We start from the raw sequence: 22,498 nt of genomic DNA on the forward strand, positions 1-22,498 counted from the left end.
ACCTCCAAGGAGCTTTCTAATCAAGAAGGTCTCCTTGACTTTGAGAATGAGAAATATGTGGTCTCTTATCTTTTATCTGGGCAGGGCTCAGCCTCTCCAGTTATCCTGTTTTATGGCGTTTCTGTCCATAGGAAATGAACTCTATCTGCTTAGTCTGGGGCCCATCTATCTCCTGCCTTAATCCTTTAGGGCTGGCTTAGCCTGAATATGTGACTTTTTTCTGCAGTAGTGTCACTGCTTAGAGTCTGGAATAGGAAAATGTAGAGGATGAGAATTTAAGATACAGCTGAAGAACTTAATCTAAAGGAATTAGAGGTAGTGCAGTGCAGGGAGATGGCCAGGCCTTGGAAATGGCTGTTTTGAGATGAGACACGATGAGCAATATAGAAGAGACAGAAGTGGATATTTTCAAAGTGATCGGGGAGGAATTCTGAGGAAGAGAATGTTGAAGTTCTTAAAGTTGTTGGAGGGGATAAAGTAGAAGAGAAAAAACAAAGCACACAAAACCAGAGGCTGAGGTTTTCTAAAGACCTGGAATGAGTTCAGCCAGTAGCCTCCAGGCTGCACTGAGAGTTTCATTCTGTCCTTTGCCTTCATGTTCAATCTGCTCATAAAAGCATCTCTGATGACTCAAATCCAAAGGAAGGCCTCTTTCCTCCAAACTCATAAAATTTATTTTCAAATAGTTTTAGCACATACTTGATTTTATACTGAGTAATCAAATCTCTTGTCTGTATGTTTTTAGCTTTAAGTGAATTCAATCTTTTGTATGCAAATACCTTATTTTCCCTAAATATACTTTAAATGCCTTGAGTTAGTGTTGTGTTTTACATATAGGTGCTTAAATAACAATTTTATTGGCTGACTGAATGCACTTATACCCACATGAATGCACTAATAGTCACTATCAACCAGTCATTCTTATTTGGGGCAACAAAATGCCCAATAATGGGTTGAAGTCAAAAGAGAAAAGAAGACTCTGGATGCTAGTATCTCACAAGGCATAAATTGGAGAAGAAGATCTATGCAAATCAATATGAGTCTCTTTGTGCCTTATACTTTGCTAGACGTGGTGGATCAATGTGGAACCAAGGACAGGGCTTTGAGCACAGTTACCCCCAGGTTCAGATCATAAGTGGGGAGGGGAGGGGTTGTCTACATAGAATGGCAAACCAAAATAAGCTAAGATTTTTCTTATCACTGTGTGTTTGAAATTCTAAATTGTGTTAAAAACTTTTGCTGACCTAAGGTCTAAAGAGTTGATTCAGTCACTGTTGAGTTTTACTAACACAGTATATATGTAAAGTTCAACTCAGCACCTGTTTTTTTTTTTTTACTTTTCCTTTAGTGAATATTGTCTTCTACATGAAAGTTAATTCAGAGAACCCCCAAAGGGGGTTGCATGCTTGGCATCTGACAACAGACTCAGTTGTATGCATTCATTTAGAGGATGAATGAATTCTTATGAATCATGACTCCATAAAAGTCTAGTCTTTTTATATGTTCAGAATCAACAGGTCTCCAACCCACCAGTACTTCAAGCATCTGTGTTAAAACAATAGATTCAAAATAAAGAATGACACCATTGTGTTTGTGAAGACAAAAAAAAAAAAGAACTTGAGTCACGTCAGTTCTATTTTTACAAAGTGCAAATCATTCTCTGAACCTGGTACTCACCCATCTGGCAATATTCCCTCATGTGTCTTTTCCACCTTTTTTCAAAAATACATTGTCATTCTATTTTACCATTTGTGCAGTAATATTTGTTTTGTATTTTTATTTGTTTTTTGCTGATGTGATTACATCTATGAAGTTCAAAACGGGAAGGTTTTCACTGTCGTCTTCTTTTCCGGTCATTATTATTATTCATTTCCTTTTCCAATTATGACTGAAAATAACATCTTGCAGAAGAGACAGATGTTACGTATGAAAGCGATCTACTCCAGATGTCAGATCTACTCCAGATTGTCAGTACACACTGCCATGGCTAGTTCAGGGTTGAACAGATATGACGTTGACCTGAAGGACAGATACGTACGGTGCATGTATGCAACCACATAAGCGATAACCATGTGGGCTAAACTGTGATAAGACATGTAGCTAAAATATCAGGAAATGTCTGTGACAACATAGCAAGATGAAAAGTAACTTCTAATCTGTAGGTGGAAATCCAGAAAGCTTTCTGGGAAATAATATGAAATGGATAGTGTTTACATAAGTAAAAATGATGAAGTAAGTGGCATTCCAGGTAAGGGGAGCCACAGGCAAAGGCTCAGAAGTAGGAGAGCATGTGATATAGACATGGAAAGTGGTTCTCAACCCTTACTGTGCATCTGACTGACCCGGAGAACTTAAAAAAAAAAAAAATCCACTGCCTGAGCCCCAGTGATAGATTCTAAATCAGTTGGCCAAGGTGGGCTTTGACTTCAATAATTTTTTTTAATTTCCCCAAGTGAAATTCCCTGAGATCCAGTGGGCTATATTTAAAAAAAAAAAAAAAGGACATTGTTTGAAATGTATGTTTGCAAGATTTTTCTCCCCATATTAAAAAATTTCTTTCCCTAATTTAGCAGCCAATAATCGCTTAATTTTCATTTTATTTTGTTTCTTAATTTTTTATTTTATATTGAAGTATAGTTGATTAACAATGTTGTATTAGTTTTATGTATACAACAAAGTGATTCAGTTATGCATGTATCTGTTCTTTCTCAAATTCTTTTCCCATTTAGCTTATTAGAGAATATTGAGCAGAGTTCCCTGTGCTATACAGTAGGTCCTTGCCAGTTATCTTTTTTTTTAATTTTATTTTTGGCTGTGCTGGGTGTTCATTGCTGCATATAGGCTTCTCCAGTTGTGGCAAGCAGGGGCTACTCTCTAGCTGCAGTACATGGGCTCAGCAGTTGTGGCGCATGGGTTTAGGTGCCCCTAGTCTTGCCTGGAGAATCCCAGGGACGGTGGAGCCTGGTGGGCTGCCGTCTATTGAGTCGCACAGAGTCAGACACGGCTGAAGCGACTTCGCAGCAGCAGCAATAGCAGCAGCAGGCATGTGGAATCTTCCCAGACCAGGGATCAAAACCATGTCCCTGCATTGGTAGGTGGATTCTTAACCACTGGACCACCAGGGAAGTCCTAACCTATTTTAAATATATTAGTGTGTACACGTCAGTCCCAAACTCCCAATCTATTCCCTCCTTTTAAAAACTTTTTATTTTATATTGGAATGTAGCCAGTTAACAGTGTTGTGATAATTTCAGGTGGACAGCAAAAGGACTCAGCCATACATGTGTATGTATCCATTCTTCCCCAAATTTCCCTCCCATCCAGGCTGCCACATAACATTGAGCAGAGTTCCCTGTGCTATATAGTAAGTCCTTGTTGGTTATCCATTTTAAATACAGCAGTGTGTACTTATCAATCCCAAACTCCCTATCTATCTATCCCCCCTTTAAGGGTACTTTATCTTTTAGAAAATCATGTGAGTATTATGATAGTTTTGTTATTCCCAGTAAATAACTGTTCTTCATATGCTTTGGGACAATTTTCATTTGGGGTATGTATTAACTATGGTTATAGTAATTAATTCTTCAGGATTTATCCATAACACAGTTCTAAAATGAAGGGAACAGACCACTGGGAATTCATAATTTTCGATTGGAAAAGAGGCAACTGCAGGATAGTAAAACAACTTTCACGTGAGGAAAAGCAACTAAAATAGGATGAGTAGAGACTGTGCAAAAAAAAAAACCCAAAACACCCAGGCTTTGTTTCACACAAGAGTTATTGCTTAGAATTCTTGGTCACACCAGAAGCCAGACAAATCCATTTGAGTTCTCTTTTTAAGAAAAAAGTAACCTCCAATTTTTGAAGCAAAGAGACACAGCCACAAATAGGAGTCATTTACTTTAATTAGATTGCAAGTTTGACTGTCCAGGGCCCACAGATATTATATTGTGTTTTCCTGTGAATTTAGGGTTGCCAAATCAAATACATGACACTTAGATAAATTTGAATTTCAAATAAACAATGAATAATTTTTAGTATGAGTATGTGCCATGAAGTATAGTTTAAAAATATTACTCATTGTTTATCTGCCGTTCAAATTTATCTGATGGCCTATAGATCCATTTGCTAAAACTGGCAGCCCAGATTTATAAGTGAATATAACCTGTGTTGAACTAATATGCAACACAAAATAAGGAGATGAGAGAAATGATTCCCTTCCTCTGGACAGTCAAACGTGATCAAAGCTAAATGTGAAAAGGCTGACCCAGTCATACTGGAGTTTCTATGAAGGTATGCGGAGATCCAAGTAAAGTCAGAGTTCAATATTTTTCTTCCACTTACTTTTAAAGAATGCTGATTGCAGAGAGCAAAGCAAATCATTGTCCTTGCAATTCCCAACATGCTGTGGACCAGCAACATCAGCATCACCTGGGACCTTGTTAGAAATGCAGAGTCCCAGACCTCGCCCAGGTCTGCCGAATCAGAATCTGCATTTTAACAAGATGACTTGTGAGAATCACAAGAATCACAATCTGAGAAATGCAGATCTAGTTCGGTAGTTTCCGAGTCCATGCTCAGGCACAGGATCCCCCAGGGCTCAGGAAGTGTGTAAGCAGGGCTTCGTCCATTGTAATGAAGAGAGACCTTTACTCTGAGTGATCCTGTCTGGGCTTCAGGTAAAATTTCATTGGAACAAATGGTCTATGGTTTAATTTTTTTTTAATTAAAAAAGAAAAAATTCTTAGAAAAAAATTATCTAGTTCATTTCCTTTTCCAAATGGGGAAACTAACAAAACACTCGACTGTGCCTGAGTCCTGTGCTGGGAAGTGACAGGACCAAGATGCTGTCCACGCCTCAGAATCTCAGCCTCCTTCCACTTCTCCCTGTTTACTAAAGAAAGCACAAAATACTAGAAATCTCAGAACAACTGCTTGTCAAGCACCATCAAACACCACAGGTGTCTTCTAGCTAGGCCTGGAAGTTCAGAATTAGCCTCTTGTCTTTCACACTCACGTCTAGTAACTGCTTTTCAAGGGTTCATCTAACACATAAAAAGCACTCTCTGCTTTGCTCTCTGAGCTTGAAGACAAGTCTCCAGCTGCAGTTTTGTGTACACTGCTAACGGAGGGTACCCTGCAGGTTTGTTTGTGGATATTTCAGCTAATTATCTCGCCGCAGACCATTGAGACAGATCTGAATGACTGTTCAGTTAATAGTTCTGAAGGAGTAATTAGGGAGAATACCTGCCTGCATGGCCCACCCCATTGCAGACATATCAGCGTGAACATTTACTTCTGAATGTGATGAATCGCATAAATAATTCTCAGAAATGAAGTTAGAGAGCACCCATGCATTACACACAGTCATGTTTTAAGCCATGACATCCTGCATCTCTGTAATGAATTAACAGTACAGTCTGGTCTGAATTTTTCAATTTTCAGCATACATCCTGCTCTGTTAACAAGTGACCCTGTGGCCCCCATCAGTTTCTGTAACAATTCGAATTAGCCATTCTAAAAAGAACTCAGACTGGGACATGTTTAAGCCTCAAGAAAGAAGTATTAAATGCTGGGTTGTGACCCATCCATCATATTTCATGGCAGAGCCAGACATGATGCCCAAGTTTCTAGATCCCATTTGTCTACTGGATAGATGCCTCATGGTATCTACCAAGCTTAAAGATAAGGTTGGTAGTCACCAACCTTACAGATTGTTCTATGAGAACTAAACATTGAATCGTGAAAGTCAGAGAACTGACCCCTTGTTTTCATTTGTAAGGAAATTCTCTGAGCAACTGCAGATTGATCTAGGAAAAGAACTTCAGTTAGGACTAATTTATATAGTCCTAACTAATTATATAGATTTCAGTTTAGGGATCCTAAAAGTTAGTGGAGGAAGGTAGGAGGGACAACGATCAGAAGAACCATGACCCTGAGAAGTTTTTAAGTAACTTTTCTCCCCAGTGTTCAGTTATCTCAGGCAAGCAGGTATAAGGATCCTACAATTTTAGAGGACAGATCCCCAAATATCATTGTACAGATAAGGAAACAAAAGCCCAGAGAAATCAAGTGATTTATTTAGGATCATTTAATTGATTTGTGATATGTGGAAGCATTCTAGAAAGGAAGCAGGATTTTGATAAACTTATTACTCTGTGGCATTTTTAGGGTTAAAACTGAGATATCAAAAACTGGTAAAAGAATGTAAAATCAGACCAAGTGCATGACAATTGCTAGATTTCATTGCATGAAATCAGACCAGTTGCATGACAATTTCTAGATTTCATTGTAAGTTTTGACATAGTATTATGGGAAATGCCCTCTCTTTGCATCTAGTCAAAAACTGTAGAAGTAAGTATAAATCTTTTCGTTTTGTACATATAAAATAGGAGTCTTGAATAATTTTGTAGTTATATAACAACCTATTCTATCTTGTTCATCTTTAGAATGCTTATTTGAAACCTAAATTAAGTCTTACCCCTTTAACCCTGAAGAAGTTTTTATCTTCCATATGGAAACCATGTTTTATACTTTTCTTTGGTCATATGCCCTTCAAAACAGCATCTTGCACCATGTTAGACATTTCAGATATTTTTAGTAAATAATCTGCACATTCTCTTTGGATCAATAATTTCACTTCTGTGAGTTTATAAAAGGAACTAATCAGAAATATTCCTTTGAGGTTAGCAGCAAAAATATTCACTGGAGCATTATTTATACTATCAAACAATCTGGAAAAAAAATCTCAAAATCAAATTGACCGTATAACTCATATTGAGTTATACGTAGTATGCTTTTGCATGCACTAAAAGTAATTTTGTAGAGGAATAGTTCATAAAATTTTTTGTGTTCTTAATTGGAAATAAAGGAGTTCATAAAACAGCATCTGCTGTGATTTAGTGTTTCTAGAAATGAGTATAAGTGATATACACAGATTGAACCAAATTATGTGTGGGTGGTGGAATCTCTAGTGATTTTAAATCTTGTTAGGGTGTTTTTTCCTCTAATGAGTAGTGGTAAGATGAAAGAAAATTTTTTAAGGACATGAAATTAATTCAGAAAATACGTTTGTACTGTGTTAACAGTGGTAGCTTCACTGTACTTTCTATTTTGAGAACCTCTGTGATGAGTTCACAAAGAACATGATAAACATTATCAATAATCCTGTAACTTTTTCACCTAAGACAGAGAATTAATTATTAACTTAGTAATTCTTAGAATTCTTAGTAATGCTTAGAATACTGAAGTTGTTGTAATGTCATAGTTTAAGATTGAAATAAAAATAGAACTATGTTCACAAATTTCAGATAGGTTGTACACAAAGTAATGAATTTTAAGGGCTAATTTCTATAGTGGGAGAATTAACTTTGGAAGTTTGTAGCTCTCATTTTAAATCTTGGATCTGCCATTTGCCAGCTTTTTAGGTTTGGGTGCAAGGTAAAGGATTGAGTTGTACACATTAAATAAGATCATGTGTGTAAATCACCTTCTAATAGCATGAAATATGATTAATTATGTTTGATAAAATGTAACTTTCCCAGGCATCATCATCAACAATTCTCATCAGTGGTGTTCCTTTTTATTTCTTTAATTAGATAAGTTTGGCATTGTGTAGGTTTAAGGCATACAATGTGTTACTTTGATACATTTATATATTGTAATATGGTTGCTGTTGTAATGATATTTATTTCATTGCATGCTTATAGTACAATATTATTTAATACTCATCACAAGTGTATCCCCTTACGTACTATCAATCTTATCTCCCCATCTGTATTACCCGGTAACCACTGTTTGCTTTTTTCTTAGGTCTGACTTTTTTAGACTCCACGGATAAGTGATACCACACAGTTCTGGTCTTTCTCTGTCTGACTTACCTCACTTGGCATCATGTGTTCAAGGTCCACCCATGCTGTCACAAATGACAGGATAGCCTCTTTTCTCATGGCAGAATAATATTCCATTGTGTATCCATACTGCATCCTTTTTTATCCATTCATCCATGGCTGTGCACCTGGGATGTTTCCATATCTTGGCTATTGTGAATAATGCTGCCATAAACATGGGAATATAGTTATCTCATCAGACTTCTGTTTTCATTTCTTTTAGGTATATACTAGAAGTCGAATTGCTGGATCATGTAGTAGATTCATTTTTAAGTTTTTGAGGAACTTCCTGATTGTTTTCCATAGTCTTTGGGCCAATCTACATTCCCACCTATAGCGTCTAAGTTTCCCTTTCCATCACGTTCTCACCAGTACCTGCCATCTCTTGTCTTCTTGATGACAATCAGCACTCCTTTCTAATGGTCACCTGTAACACAATGTCTTTATGGCCTGAGTGGTAAATCAGTGCTAGTCCATAGGGCTGTACTTGCCTGCTGGACCCATGGGCCAAATGGGCCTTGTAAGGTAGAGCTTCAGAACAGACAGTGGTGCTGCCTGACTCCAAGAAACACAAGGGCAGCTGTGCCCTAAGAAGCCCTGTTGCGAAGTAGCTGAAACCAGAGTGGGGGTTATAAAGAATGAGTACACGGAGGACTTCCCTGGTGGTCAGTGGTCAAGACTCTGCACCTCCAGTGCAGGGGGCTTGGGTTTGATCTCTTGTCGGGAAACTAAGATCCCATGTTCTGAGGATCTAAGATCTGGTGCAGCCAGGGATTTTTTTTAAAGAACGAATGAGCATATTGGCATTTTCCCACAACAGGAGTGACCATAAATTACAGTGTCCATCTCTCTAGAAACATTTATAGTTTATATCTCTAGTATATTTCCATTGATGATGATTTTTAGTTGCAACAAAGACACTAAATTGCTATTTAGCCCTCTCAGTTTTGCCTTCTTTTTTAGGAAAATAAAGATAATTCAGTTTCACTTACATAATGGGACTTAACCAGCTAATAAATATAAAGCATTTTGACCACATAACGTTATAGAGACAGTACTAATATTATTAACAGGCAAGATGCAATTACCATGACTGGTATTTTTCCAGAAGGTAAAGCTAATAATACTCATTCCAACCTGATGGGAAAACTCTTTTACAGCCATTAATCATGACAGTGGAATGTAATTGGCCAATCTAGAAAGCTGCCAAATGCCAATATACCTAACCTGATATTTAACATTTTTCACATTAAAATTCTTAGGTAGAAATAAACTTCCTTTAATATTTATTGGTTTATTTACTCCAAAATAAAGGTACTCTGATAAATGGAATAGTAATTTCTGGTGCCACTATGGCTGAGAAATGCCTTTTAGTGTCTTCTGCTGCTGTAACTTAATAATTTATTTCATCACTTCTGTTTGTAAATCACAAAAGGTTTGTTTGATAAACATAGGGTTAGGGAGAAGTGTCAATACAAGTAACCTGTATTTTAAGACCATTGTCTGTATGTGCAATTATTTACATGGGTTTGAGATTATTCACAACCTCTGACGTTGGATTCAGTTTTCAGGGCATGACATCTGTTCATTTTCAAACACAAAAAGTCATCTATGGGATGTCTTAGCTTAATAAATTAATTCTTAAGATATTAAGGTGATTGATCTTTTAGTTTGGTTTTTGCTAGGAAGTCTAAACACCAAATTTGAAGCACACTTCTAATAACTGTGCAGAATTTTATGGTCTTAGGTTTTTTGAGTGAATTAATAAATGAAATGAAGTGATATCACTATTTACTTCTAAAGAGAAGGTGTCCATGGTTATATATTAAGAAAATTTGTTTTTCATGACTGTTCATTTTTGCTTAGTTACATCTGGACATTTAATGGAGTCTTTTAGACGTAAATATGCATAAAGCATAAACCATGTCTTTGAGAAACTCTCAATCCTTTGGGGGGTAGCTTTGGCCAAGGGACTGTCATCTGGGACGTGCTGGTAGTGCCATAATAGAGAGTCAAGCAGGGTGCTTTGGGCATGTATAATTTCAACTGTGGTGGCAATGAGATCATTTAATATGTTGCTACATTTAATTCAGAAGTTCATCTGAAATAGTTGGCAAATATACTTTTCTTATGATGTGACCGGTACTGTGCTTTTCACTCCTTTTGCATTTTTCTGTTTCAGAGACGCCCAAGCAGATGGCCAGCAATGAAGTTCCGAAGAGGTTCTGGCCATCCTGCCTATGCTGAAGTTGAACCAGTTGGAGAGAAAGAAGGTTTTATCGTATCAGAGCAGTGCTAAAATTTCTAGGACAGAACAGCACCAGTGCTGGCTTACAGGTGTTAAGACTAAAAATTTGCCTATACCTTTAAGACAAACACACACCCACACACACACACACACATACACACAGGAGCCCTAAGCTGCTCTAGCCAGAAGGAGATGAGATTTCTGGACAAGCCCAGCCCAGAAAGGGTTAAAAAAATTTTTTTAAACTTATAGAGGATATCAGTTACCACTGAACATAAAATTCCCTAGTGGAATGACCTCTATAGTTCACTCAGCACATCTCCTGTGGACTTATCAGAAATATGACAAGATTACAGTGCTGTTGGCTTAAGGTGCAGGGTGCAAAGGGATCGAGAAAAAAAATAATAATAAAGCTTTAGTTCACAAGGGATCTATACCTTTGGTTCAAATATTCTTCTCTGATAATTGTGTTCCAAAGCCTGAACCCATTCACTCAAAAGAACAGTGACAGATATTTCCAGTTTGCTGAGAAAAGTAGCTGATGCAGGGGCCCAAACAGACACAAAAGAAGAGATTTTGTGTCTTTCCACAAGACACGTGGCTGAAGGATTTTGTTTTGCTGGTCTAGACCCACCTGTTCCAACCACCAGACCCACCTGTTCCAACCAGTTCGCTACTTTACAGGATGAGTCTTTTATCTTTCCAGTTCCGACTTGGCCTCCCTCTTCCTGGATGCCTTCTGTGTAAGCAGTGACAGGATTGTAGCCTTTTAGCTAAGCATGAGGACAGAGGGAGGGACAAACCAGGCTTCTGGTTCCCCCCACCCCAGAGTAAAACATCTGATTGGTTTTCAGAAGCATCACCTCCACCTCCCAACTGTGAAGTCCTGTGAAGCCACAGTTGTTCTTGGCTGAAGGAAACAGAAGGACACAGTACCATGAGTTCCTTAATCGTTTTTGAAGCAAAAATGTTTAAGGGATTCTAAGCATATGAGGTTTTTGGTGTTTTGGTTTTTTTTTTAACTGTTTGCTGTTTAAGTCTGAGAGGCCCATTTCATTGTCGATTCCTATCTAAGAAGGCTTTCAAGTCAGCATATCCCTGGTGAGAAAAAGAGCGAAAGAACCCTGCTGAATCATACAGTAATTTTCTTTAAAGCACATAGTAGTTACATAAATATATATATATAAATATATTTTTGTTTATAACTAACACAAGGCAGGCTCTTGTGACTCAGAGTGCATTTTGTCATCAAGACAAAACAAATGCGAGATGCATTACTGCATACTTCCATAGAGTTGTAAAATAATCCTTAATATTAGAATATTTTTATGTCACTTAGTGGAAGTGGTTCAACTGGTTGCAGCACCGATCGATTTTCCTGCCTGTTGGAGCCGCTCTCCCGTTCATATCAACCCCTTCCCTCCCTGGAAAAATAAAGCAGATGCAAAAAGCTCCTTAGATGGATCTGTTGTTTGCCCTATAATCACAGTCCAGATTTTGAACCATCCCTGTGAGTGAAGACAGGAAAGGCACCCTCCACCCCCAGAGGAGGAAAGTGGTTAATATATATACTGAGCTCCTAAAGTTTGAATTCAGGTACTGTGTGTACAATTTTATCAACATCTCGACCCATGAAACTTACATGTTGTGCCAAGAAGCTGTTGGTTCTCATAAGGTACCCATGTCCAGCATTTGCAGATTCAGGTATCAAGAAGCAGAGCTGTCTTGTAAGTAGCACTTTACTACCAACTCAGCATCTGTACACAGTGTCTACATCAAATGACATCGGTCCACTAACAGAGTATCACATATTACCCTCACAACCGTCTGATGTAAACTCGTGCCATTTTCCATCAAGTATATTTTGCTTAACATTTTAAAGTACCTGATGAGGGTGTTAATTTTTTCCCCTAACCTGCTTAGACAACAATTGCAAAAAAAAAAAATTGACAAGCAAGGTGATTGAAGGGTGTGATGACTGCTATAGCTCTCTGCGTTCAGTTGATATGAAATAAACCAATTTATTTCTTGTGGAGTAGGTTTGGTCAGTTAGCAATTACCAAATGACTTGCCAATATAACTGGTGCAACAGGTATTCTACAAAGGCATAAGGAACACATAGACGATTCCTTCTAGGATAAGTTGATGCTTCTTTCACTTGCTTTTGTGTTAAGTGTGGCTTCCAATACAGCTGATTGACAGTTATATAAATCCTGCATATATATATCCAACACCTTTCTTAATTCTTTGAAGTAGTGGTGTAATTTCTATCCCTTTCAAAGTTCATCTTCCACTTTTGATTTTTTAAAAAATGCCAATTTTGTAAAATAACCTAAAACTCTCTGAATTGTCCAGTGCTCAAGAGCACGCAATAAGGGAAAGTGAAAAGGCTGCTGAAGTATGGGAAAACTTCCCAGCCAAATCAGGAGTTAAAGGTGGTGAGATGTTTCTGTTGTTGATGAATCTTTTAGAGGTAAGAGAAAAGGCTGACTGAATCCTTTTTTTTTTTTTTCATGAAACTTTCATTCAACTCTGTACCTCTGGTTTGTTCTTGGTGCCCCTTTACTGCAAAGGAAGAGCAGACATTCACAGAGTTTCTGGAAATTCAGAATGGACTCTGGTGCTTTGGACTTTTCATATATTATGTATTAGAAAAGATGCATCTGCATGTTATTTCATATACTATGAACCTAGTAAAAGGAGAATAAAAGCAAAGGAACATATACAAAGTTCTAGAAAAATCAGATAAATGGTGCTATAGAGGAAGTTAGTTATTTCATCTTAATTATTTGTAAAAACATTTAGTGAATAGGGAAAGGATTCCCAGATGGCTCAGACAGTAAACAATCTGCCTGTGGTGTAGGAGACCCAGGTTCAATCCCTGGGTTGGGAGTAGAATGACTGCCCACTCCAGAATTCTTGCCTGGAGAATCCCATGGACAGAGAAGCCTGGCAGGCTACAGTCCATGGAGTTGCAAAGAGTTGGACACACTTTCACTTTTCAAAGGTATTAAAAGTCAAGAAAAATATCTTAAGCCAATGAGGTGAAACTGACCACGGTGTTGATTTGTTTATGAAAGGTTTGAAATTCAACATGTGCTAACAAATAGAAAGCTAAATAATAAAATGCGATTTCCCTCCAATTATTATTTTAATTTGGGATGTCTAGCTCAGTGGTAAAGAACCCACCTGCCAATGCAGGAGACGGGGTTCAATCCTTGGGTCTCAAAGACTCCCTGAAGAAGAAAGTGTCAACTCATTCCAGTATGCCTTGCCTGGGAAATTCCATGGACAGAGAAGCCTGGTGGGCCACAGTTTGTGTGGTCCCAAAGATTCAGATACAACTTATTAACTGAGAACATACAAATGGGGCAGTCTCACAGGAAGCTTCTAGGATGTACTGTCCAATATATACACTAGCCAAATTGAACGATTTAAATTAACTAAAATTAAGTAAAAATTCAGTTCTTCAGTCACTCTAGCCATATTTCAAGCCTCCAAAAGTCACATGGGACTTGTGGCTTCCATACTAGACACCACTGAAGGCTCCTGTCTTTGCAGAAAATTCTATTAACTCTGCTGTAGAAGTCTTTCCTTTTCGGTGGCTCAAACAGTAAAGAATCTGCCTGCAATGCAGGAGACCCAGGTTCGATCCCTGGGTTGGGAAGATCCCCTGGAGAAGCAATGGCTTGCCTGGAGAATTCCATGGACAGAGGAGCCTGGCAGGCTACAGTCCATTGGGTCACAAAGAGTCGGACACGATTGAGCGACTAACACTTTCACTTTCTTCCTGGAGAAAAGGAGGAGGATAAAAAAATAGATTTGATAGTTCCTGGACCTGTTTTTCTTCAGAGAGGCAGCTTAAAATAATGAAAAGAATCCCAGCTGACACGGTTTTGAGTTTCCACTATGTCCTCAGGAAAATCACTTTTACCACTAGAAGTTTCCATTTGCAAGTTTGGAAAATAAAAATATTTCTATCCTGTCTTCCTTGCAAGATTATTATTATATAGATTGACTAAACATACAGACTTTTAAAACCTTATGTCAATTGAACCCAAAGATGGGGCTTCCCTGGTTGCCTAGACAGTAAAGAATCCGCCTGCAGACCTAGGTTTGATGCCTGGGTCGGGAAAGATCCGGTGGAGGAGGAAATGGCAACACACTCCAGTACTCTTGCCTTGAAAATCCCTTGGACAGAGGAGCCTGGTGGTCCACAGTCCACAGGACTGCAGAGTTGGACACAACTGAACAACTAAGCACTCATGTACAACCCATATAAAGCACATCTCCTGGCCCAGTACCAGCACGAACTTGTATTCTGAGGGAAGAAAGTCCATCCATCCTAAAAGCATTCAAAGACAATCAGATCAGTACAGTTCTTGAGGAAATGCCAAAGGAACTTACACTCAGGAATCGCTTCAATTCCTTTTTCCCCATATTAATATTTTATCTTATGTTCCCCCTGCCTGACATCAGCCTCAACCATGCTTTCTCTCAAAGTCCTGGGTGCATCCTTCATCGGGCTCTGTTCTTTAGTGTCCCTGAGCTTCTCCGGTTTTTTCTGATTCCCCAGTTAACTCTTCACAACAAAGAGAAACCCAGGAGCTGACCAGCAGGCTTCTCTTTAGAGGAGAGTACCTCAAACAAATCATTTCAAATATGCATTTTCTCCCTGTAACACAAGTGTAAGGGCCTGACACATTAAAATATAACAGTAGGTGGAACTTAATTTTAAATGTAAAAATTTGCAAATGCAAACTACATAAAAAGAATAAAATTTAATTTTGTCATATTCAGATAATACATATTCTCAGATTAGTGTGATTTCTTAGTTTTGGCAAAAAGGTAAATTCTTATGTTATTTCCTTATTCTGAGGGAGTATAAGTTTGACAATGCCCTAGTGTCTATTGCCCAGGGCAATAAGAAAAGTTTTGCTGAAACTCATGCCTTGATTCAAGACACTTCCGTGATAAGAAATTAATATTTAAGTAAGATTAACTGAAAAATAGATGCTGCGGTTAAGGCTCTTTCCTCCTTTGAATTGTTATTTTGCTTTGTATTTCTTCAGGCATTTTTTAGATATTTTATTAAGATGTATTTTATTAATTCCCAGAGATTGCTCTTGCTTTTACTTTACCAGCCTCCAGTTTTTGACATCATCATCTATATACCAGAATCATGGAAGGTCATCTAATCCAACCTCTTCATTTACAGATCAGAAAATTGAGGCCCAGAGAGATATAGTCATGTGCCCAACATCAGAAGTGGGCCTTGATCTTAAAACTCCTGACTATTCATTTTTGTTCCAATTCTCTTGGCCTACACCCCCTCCGTCAGTATTTAAAGCCAATCACACAGTTTCAAGAATACTGGAGTGGGTTGCCATTCCCTTCTCCAGGGGATCTTCCTGACCCAGGGATTGAACCCAGGTCCCCTGCATTGCAGGCAGGTTCTTAACCTTCTGAGCCATTAGGAAAGCCCTTAGAAGGCACAGTCTGCCTAAAAGCAATTTTTATTTGCTATCCTGACTCTCTGCTCTGTCCTAGAATAGAGAACATTGGATCAACCTTCCGCCATCAAGTGGTTGTCCTAAGAATGGTACCAGTAGTTCCAGTTCTGGTTATTGCAAGGTCTTTATCTGGTTTTACATGCCCCTACCTATGGCCATCTAAGTTAGCAATACTATCTTGTGTCACTTAAAATTGCTCTGCCTTTGCTTCATTTCTTCCCAGATGTACATGAAAACTAGTCATCTTCATAGCAGATTTTCTTACTGAATTATCACAATTTTTATTTGCTTTTAAACTAGTGGAGCCTAAGAAGCTCTTTGGAGCAAATGTTACGAGGTCAGTGGCATTACATACTATGTACTCCTATTTCCTTGTGTTCGTAAAGCACTTTACATTTTACAGGGCACTTTGATTTATTTCTTCATTTGTTCATTCATTCAACCACCCAGTTCACTTAAATAGTTATTGAGCACCTACTGGAACCAAGTTCCTGTGCTAGGTCTTGTGATATACAGTGATAGGTACAAACAATAAGAGATCAGGCATGTCCACTGATAATTGTAATAGGGTAAAATCTTCAAACACAACTTTGCAAATTGATCAGCTCACTATTACTCTATCCAATTTCCAGTTCTAATTTCTATTCTACTAAGATAGGGAACTTTCAAGTACTTTTCTGAGGAATGTTTCTGAAATATGATACATCATTGCCCATCTCTGCTGTTTGCTCAATTTCAAATGATGTGTTAATTTCACTTATGAGAAGAAAAGTTACTCATTCAAAGTTGTCCCAGTCCCAGAGGGACTTTTTAGGTCATTTGAATTCTTCCTGATTAGATGTAATAATAGTTCACTATCTTATTCTCATATTTCTACTGTGGCTTTGTGATTTATCAATGCCATCTTTTCAGGGTCTTCTGGAAGTATCCATAGATCAATGAAGCATTTGCACTTTAGGTATGTGTGGTTGTTTGTCATTCATTAGATTGTCTCAGGTTTTCTCAGCCTCAGCCCTATTGACATTTGGGGTCCCATAATTCACAGCTGGGGATGGGGTGGTGGAGTGGTCCCTTGCATTGCAGAGTGTTTGCCAGCTTACCAAGTTCCCATTGACTACATGCTGGTAGCTCACACACACACACACACACACACACACACATATCTCAGCTGTGACAATGAAAGATGTCTCCAGACATTGCCAAATATCCCCTGGGATGAGATTGGGCAAACTACTGAATTATCTAATGAACAAAATATATCAGGAGATAAAAAGAAATGTTTCTCTTTTCCTTGGCACTTAATCTTCATTATAAATAGTTTTTTTTTAATTAATAATAAGACTTGGCATCGTAAACTCTTTGTATGAGAAGGGACTGTAAAAGTCACTAGTTCAATCACAACCGAACATCATCTTTTTCGGTTTCATCATCTCCTAGTTTTACAAATTTATTGAGAGATCCGAAGATCGTTTGTTTATCTCTGGAACTTGGGGATTTACTTTCTCATAGCAAGAGATAAGGCTGTTTGGTGTTTTTGCTTTGCCCTGAAATAGCTGCCACAGGGGTGTTGGCCTCAGTCAGGGAGTTGGTGTCACACAGCTTCAGTATCTCAGAGACTTCAAGGAGTTTTCTTCTGGGTATTTCACACATCTGCAAATCTTGCTCCATCGTCTTTGCTTTCAAAATGTGCACAGAAGTTGATGTTTGGTATGTCCAATTTTAAGTATATCTACATGAAATATTTTTTTCTTTTCTATTTCTGATATTGATTTCTTTTTATTGTCCCTCTTTGGGGGAAAAAAAACCAGACTGTCCCAAATAATTGCAAGTTGGAGATGTCTGAGTTGTACTATCTAAACCTATCAAGCCAAAGTTCCTGCTGATTCAATGTGCCTTAGGTTAGTTTTCCTGTAGGATCAGTGATTTACTATAAAAAACCCTGTGTTTGTACTTGAGTCTGTGCTGCACCAATTGGAAAAGTCAGTGACATTATGAGACAACCCCTTAAGAGTATCTTACAAATAACAACAAACCTCCAACTGGAGTATCAGGTCTTCCTCTACTCCTTTGCTAAAAGACCAACCCAGACTTTGGAAGCATTCTTCATTGTTTACTACAAGTTGCTAATATACACACATAATTGAAAGCTTTGATTATAATATCCAAGGCTATAGAGTATTGACAAGAACAGCCAGAGAGACCTTTCCCTACCAAGACCATCACAGAAATCAGAAAACTCCAACCTAGGAGATCCTCGAGTGTGTGTATGAATTCCTTCTTTACCACTGTCATCTCAGATGCTATGGTGATACTTAACGTTTTGACTAAGATTTTCCAGTTTCAACTTAAATTTCAATGCATGTGCCTAATTATTGCCTGCCTGACATGTATTTTAAATCAGCCAATGCCCATTGCTCTCACAATGATTATTGCAAAGCAGTAAGATGATAATTACTCAAGTAAAATTACCTAAATTCTTGAATCAATTCTCCATAACAAATTTATAGAACACATCGTCATTGGCTTCTCAGTGTTAATTCTTATTAATTTCCAGATCACTGTCCACACTGAAAGAGTCTATGTTACTTTAAATCCAGGATAAAAGATTAACTAATGCAAAACATGTGCTTTTGCTCATCTTTTTCTAATTTCTAAGATTTATTAACATTTGAAAATTACTTTTTTAAAAAAGCCTCTCCTAATGGGATAAGGTAAAAAGATTTAACTTGGCAGATAGTAATATATTCATTTTTATTTCAGTTGAAAAACCTCAGTGACTTCTGTCAATACCACTGGAGTGTTGTTTTCTTTTTTTTTTTAAAAAGTGGTCTCTCCCATCCCTAGCATTACAAATATGTATATATATATATATATATATATATATTCATGACCAATATATCACTTACTTATCATGTAACCATAAACCTTGGGTGCCTATCAAATAGATACATAGCATGAAACTAATTTTAGACATTTGCTATATGAGAAGAAGTATAGAAATGGGTGGATGGGGGATGATTCATGGAAAAATAAAGATCAAAATATGCTTTCAAGCGTAATTTTCAACTTCTTTAGAGCAATGTGCAAATACATATTCAATGAAGATCAGCTCAAATTTAAGTCATCCAGACTTTGAGACATTGGGTCCAGATCCCGCCAGTTATGCCAAGAAACACATGACATCCAGAAGGCAGAGGTGGCCCCATTTTAGCTAAAACTCAGCCATTACCCATCTGTACCTCTTCTATGGCACCAATGCTAAATTCATAAGGCTTTTTCCCTAGGGAATTGGATTACTTGAGTAAGTAATGACCAAAAAGACACTTTTCACTTATTACACTCTGACTTACAAGGCATAACCATGTACTTTGATTCCCTTATACCAGAGACCATGAGACATCCAACCACACATAGGCAATAAAATACAATAAAATACTTTTCCTGAGGAAAGTGTACAATATTCTGCAGACCCAGCTCTAGATCTCTGTGAAGTTTAACCATCTTGGGACCCAGACTCCATACTCATGTCTAGACATTGTGGTCATGCCTAAGTAACCATTGTAAAATTAGTTTCAACAAAAATATACTCAGTGTCATATTTTTAGCAAGGAAATAAAAATTCCAAGTGTCTTCTTTGGCTACTCTGTAAGTGGCTACTCTGAAAATACCATCAAGTGAAATCAGAGCTTCCTTTGCTAAAAAATGTTAAGATCATTTTAGGGAAATGAAATAAGTTTCTTGAGACACAAACATTTTGTGTTTATTGGAACTAAATCTCAGGGCCTTAGCTGAGATGAGGGAAGTCTTTTCATTGGTCGGTCAAAACAAATCTCTCGTTTGCCTCATTTCAGGGCCTTAGCTGAGATGAGGGAAGTCTTTTCGTTGGTCGGTCAAAACAAGTCTCTCATTTGCCTCATTTGAGGCATTTGAACAGTGCCTGGGAAGAACATTATTTTCAGGGGAAAAAAGAAACAGGCTTTTTTTTTTTTTTTGCATGCCAGCTGGGATCATGGTAACTTCCAATGCCAGGAATTTACTACTGTTTCTGGTAATTCCGCTTGTGGTCATCTGAAACGCTGAAGGGTGAAAGGAGGAGAAACTGGGCACCCGGGGAGGGGAGAGCTGTCTGTGTTTCATGCCAGTTGCACCAGCACACAGAATATTTGTAAATGTATTTCAAAGTGGGTATAATTGTAGCCTTTGTCAGAATCACAAAGCTCACTATGGAGCTGCTGAAAGAGAACACTGAGGGGAAAATCTGACCCTCTACACACAGGGCTTCTCTGGTGGCTCAGTGGTAAAGAATCCACCTGGCAATGCAGAAGGCACAGGTTCAACCCCTGAGTTGGGAAGATCCCCTGGAGAAGAAAATGGCAACCCACTCCAGTATTCTTGCCTGGGAAATCCCATGGACAGAGAAGCCTGGCAAGCAATAGTCTGTGGGGTCGCCAAGAGTCAGACACAGCTTAGTGATTAAATACCACCACCCAGTCAACCCCCAACAAAAGGAAAGGCAGTGGGTAAGGCTGTCACACTTTTGAGTTTGTTTCTCTTTTCCACCGCCCTGGGCTTCAAATCAAGGACATGTCTGTCAGGTGAAGGTTAATTTTACTGAGGTTTTTCCAAAACTTCATTTAATCCTCAGAAAACTGAGCGTTTTGAATTTACTCCAATCCTCCTGGCATCATTCCTACTTCTTTTGCCATGTCAATGAGACACTGGAGATCACATTTTTTCATAGTAAAATCACATTCAAATACTTCCTCGATGACCTCGTGCTTGACTTACCTGAACCTGCAAATGTAAAAATGATTGTATCTGAATTTGCACTGATGGTATATGATAGCAGAAGACCTTACTGGAATCCCCTGTTTAAATTCAGTAATTTGGATGCTACATACGTCTGCAATCTTCTTGATTATTTTCACTATAAGATTAATTATCTAAGTTTCAATGTATTTCCTTACAGTCTATTCATTTGCCATCTATCTCTTACCTGGGGATCATTATGATTGCAATAATTCACTGAAGTTTTCCTCAGCTTCTTAAACCAATTTTTCTGCATTTCTTTTGCTTACAGTATGTGAAAAATCTGGTTTGTTTATTTTTCCTAGTAATCATTTTGTAAGAAAGCGCAGTGTATCAACTGCCTTGGTGACACAATTCATCTTTTCAGGTCTGGAAGCTGGTTGTGACCAAATGCCATATGTCTTCTCTCTGTCAATTGCTATTTTCAGAATTAAATCATTTATTTTTTATTTTTCACTTTCAGTTGGAGTCAACATATTTGGGAATTTTTAGAAGGGGGAGAAGGGAGCAATTTGTGTAATACTGCTGTCATATTTGACTACATATTAAAAACAATAAATGATCGTTTTGTTTTAATTTCTTAAAATAGTTTTATTTATTTATTGACTGCGCTGGTTCTACATTGCTGTGAGGGCTTTTCTCTAGTTGCACGGAGCGGGGGTTACTCTCCAGCTGCGGCGCACAGGCTTAGCGCAGTGGCTTCTGTTGCTGCGGAGCACAGGCTCTAGAGCACAGGTTCAATTGCTGCAGTGCGCGGGCTTTGTTGCTCCGTGGCATATGGGATCTTCCCACACCAGGTATCAAACCTGTGTATCTTACATTGGCCAGATTCTTTACCATGGAGCCACCAGGGAAGCCCTGTTTTCATTTCTTAAATGTGTTTACCCTTGTCTTTCAAGGTATTTTTGTTCCTTTCCACCATTAGCCTTTGAAACATTTTCCCTATTGTGGAAGAAAATCTGAGTGCAGTGTCCAGAGCTGTAGGCTAGTGAAAGGATAGGAAGTCCTTTTGTTTCTTTTTTTTAACATTTTATTTTATATTGGAGTATAGCCCGTTAACAATGTTGTGATAGTTTCCAGTGGACACCAAAGGGACTGAGCCACACATATACAGGCATCCATTCTCCCCCAGACTGCTCTCCCATCCAGGCTGCCACTGAACTCAACATTGAGTAGAGTCCCTGTGCTATACAGTAGGTGCTTATTGGTTATCCATTTTACATATAGCAGTGTGTACATGTGGATTCCTCACTCCCTAACTATCCTTTTCCCCCATCCTTCCCCCGCTCCCGGCAGCCATAAGTTCATTCTCTAAGTCTGTGAGTGTGTTTCTGTTTTGTACATAAGTTCATTTGTATCCTTTTTTTTTTTTTTTAGATTCCACATATAAAAGATGTCATACAACATTTCTCCTTCTTTATCTGACTTCACTCAGTATGGCAATCCCTGGATCCATCCATATTGCTGCAAATGGCTTCACTTCATTCTTTTCTATGGCTGAGTAATATTCCATTGTGTATATGTTCCACATCTTTATCCATTCCTCTGTCGATGGATATTTAGGTTGCTTCCATGTCTTAGCTATTGTGAACAGTGCTGCAATGAACACTGGAGTGCATATGTCCTTTTGGACCATGTTTTTGTTTCTAAACAAGCCCTAGTGTAAGACTGATACCAACTAGAGTGAACTGTAGAAAACGGAGGACCTGGGATGTCTAGGTGGAGACTTGGTTGAGTCCTCCTGGACCAGGTAGGTGGGAGGATCTGAGCAGCCAGTATGAAATAAAAACACCCTCAAACTGGAATAAATCATGGGGCTGAAGTTCAGCTCCTGCCTCTGACACTAGTTTGGTTCACAAACTCCCATGACCTTCCAAAGAAATTACTGAAGGTTCTCCCTGATTCCGTCCCCTTTTCCCTAACTGGAAATGATCTTACCCCTTTGTTAGCTAATTAAAGTAGAATGTCTGAAGTGAGATGCTTTGAGTTCCAAATATCCTTTCTCTTTTCTGATCTATCACTCTCAGGCTATTCTTTTA

General features: G+C 38.2%; 1 protein-coding gene across 2 annotated transcripts in view; it reads left to right on the forward strand.

Annotated features, from left to right (window-relative positions):
* PLXDC2 (plexin domain containing 2) overlaps nt 1–21,035 on the forward strand; it is a 425,012-nt gene extending 403,977 nt beyond the window's left edge. For both annotated transcript variants that reach the window (XM_070380982.1, XM_070380981.1), the window contains exon 14: nt 10,072–21,035. In XM_070380982.1, coding sequence (XP_070237083.1) covers nt 10,072–10,188 — 117 coding nt within the window. In that variant the 3' untranslated portion in view covers nt 10,189–21,035. The remainder of the gene's footprint in view (nt 1–10,071) is intronic.
* Nucleotides 21,036–22,498: the final 1,463 nt, after the last annotated feature.

This window comes from Bos mutus, chromosome 13 (genome assembly GCF_027580195.1).
Source record: "Bos mutus isolate GX-2022 chromosome 13, NWIPB_WYAK_1.1, whole genome shotgun sequence".
In the NCBI taxonomy this organism is placed as follows: Eukaryota; Metazoa; Chordata; class Mammalia; order Artiodactyla; family Bovidae; genus Bos; species Bos mutus.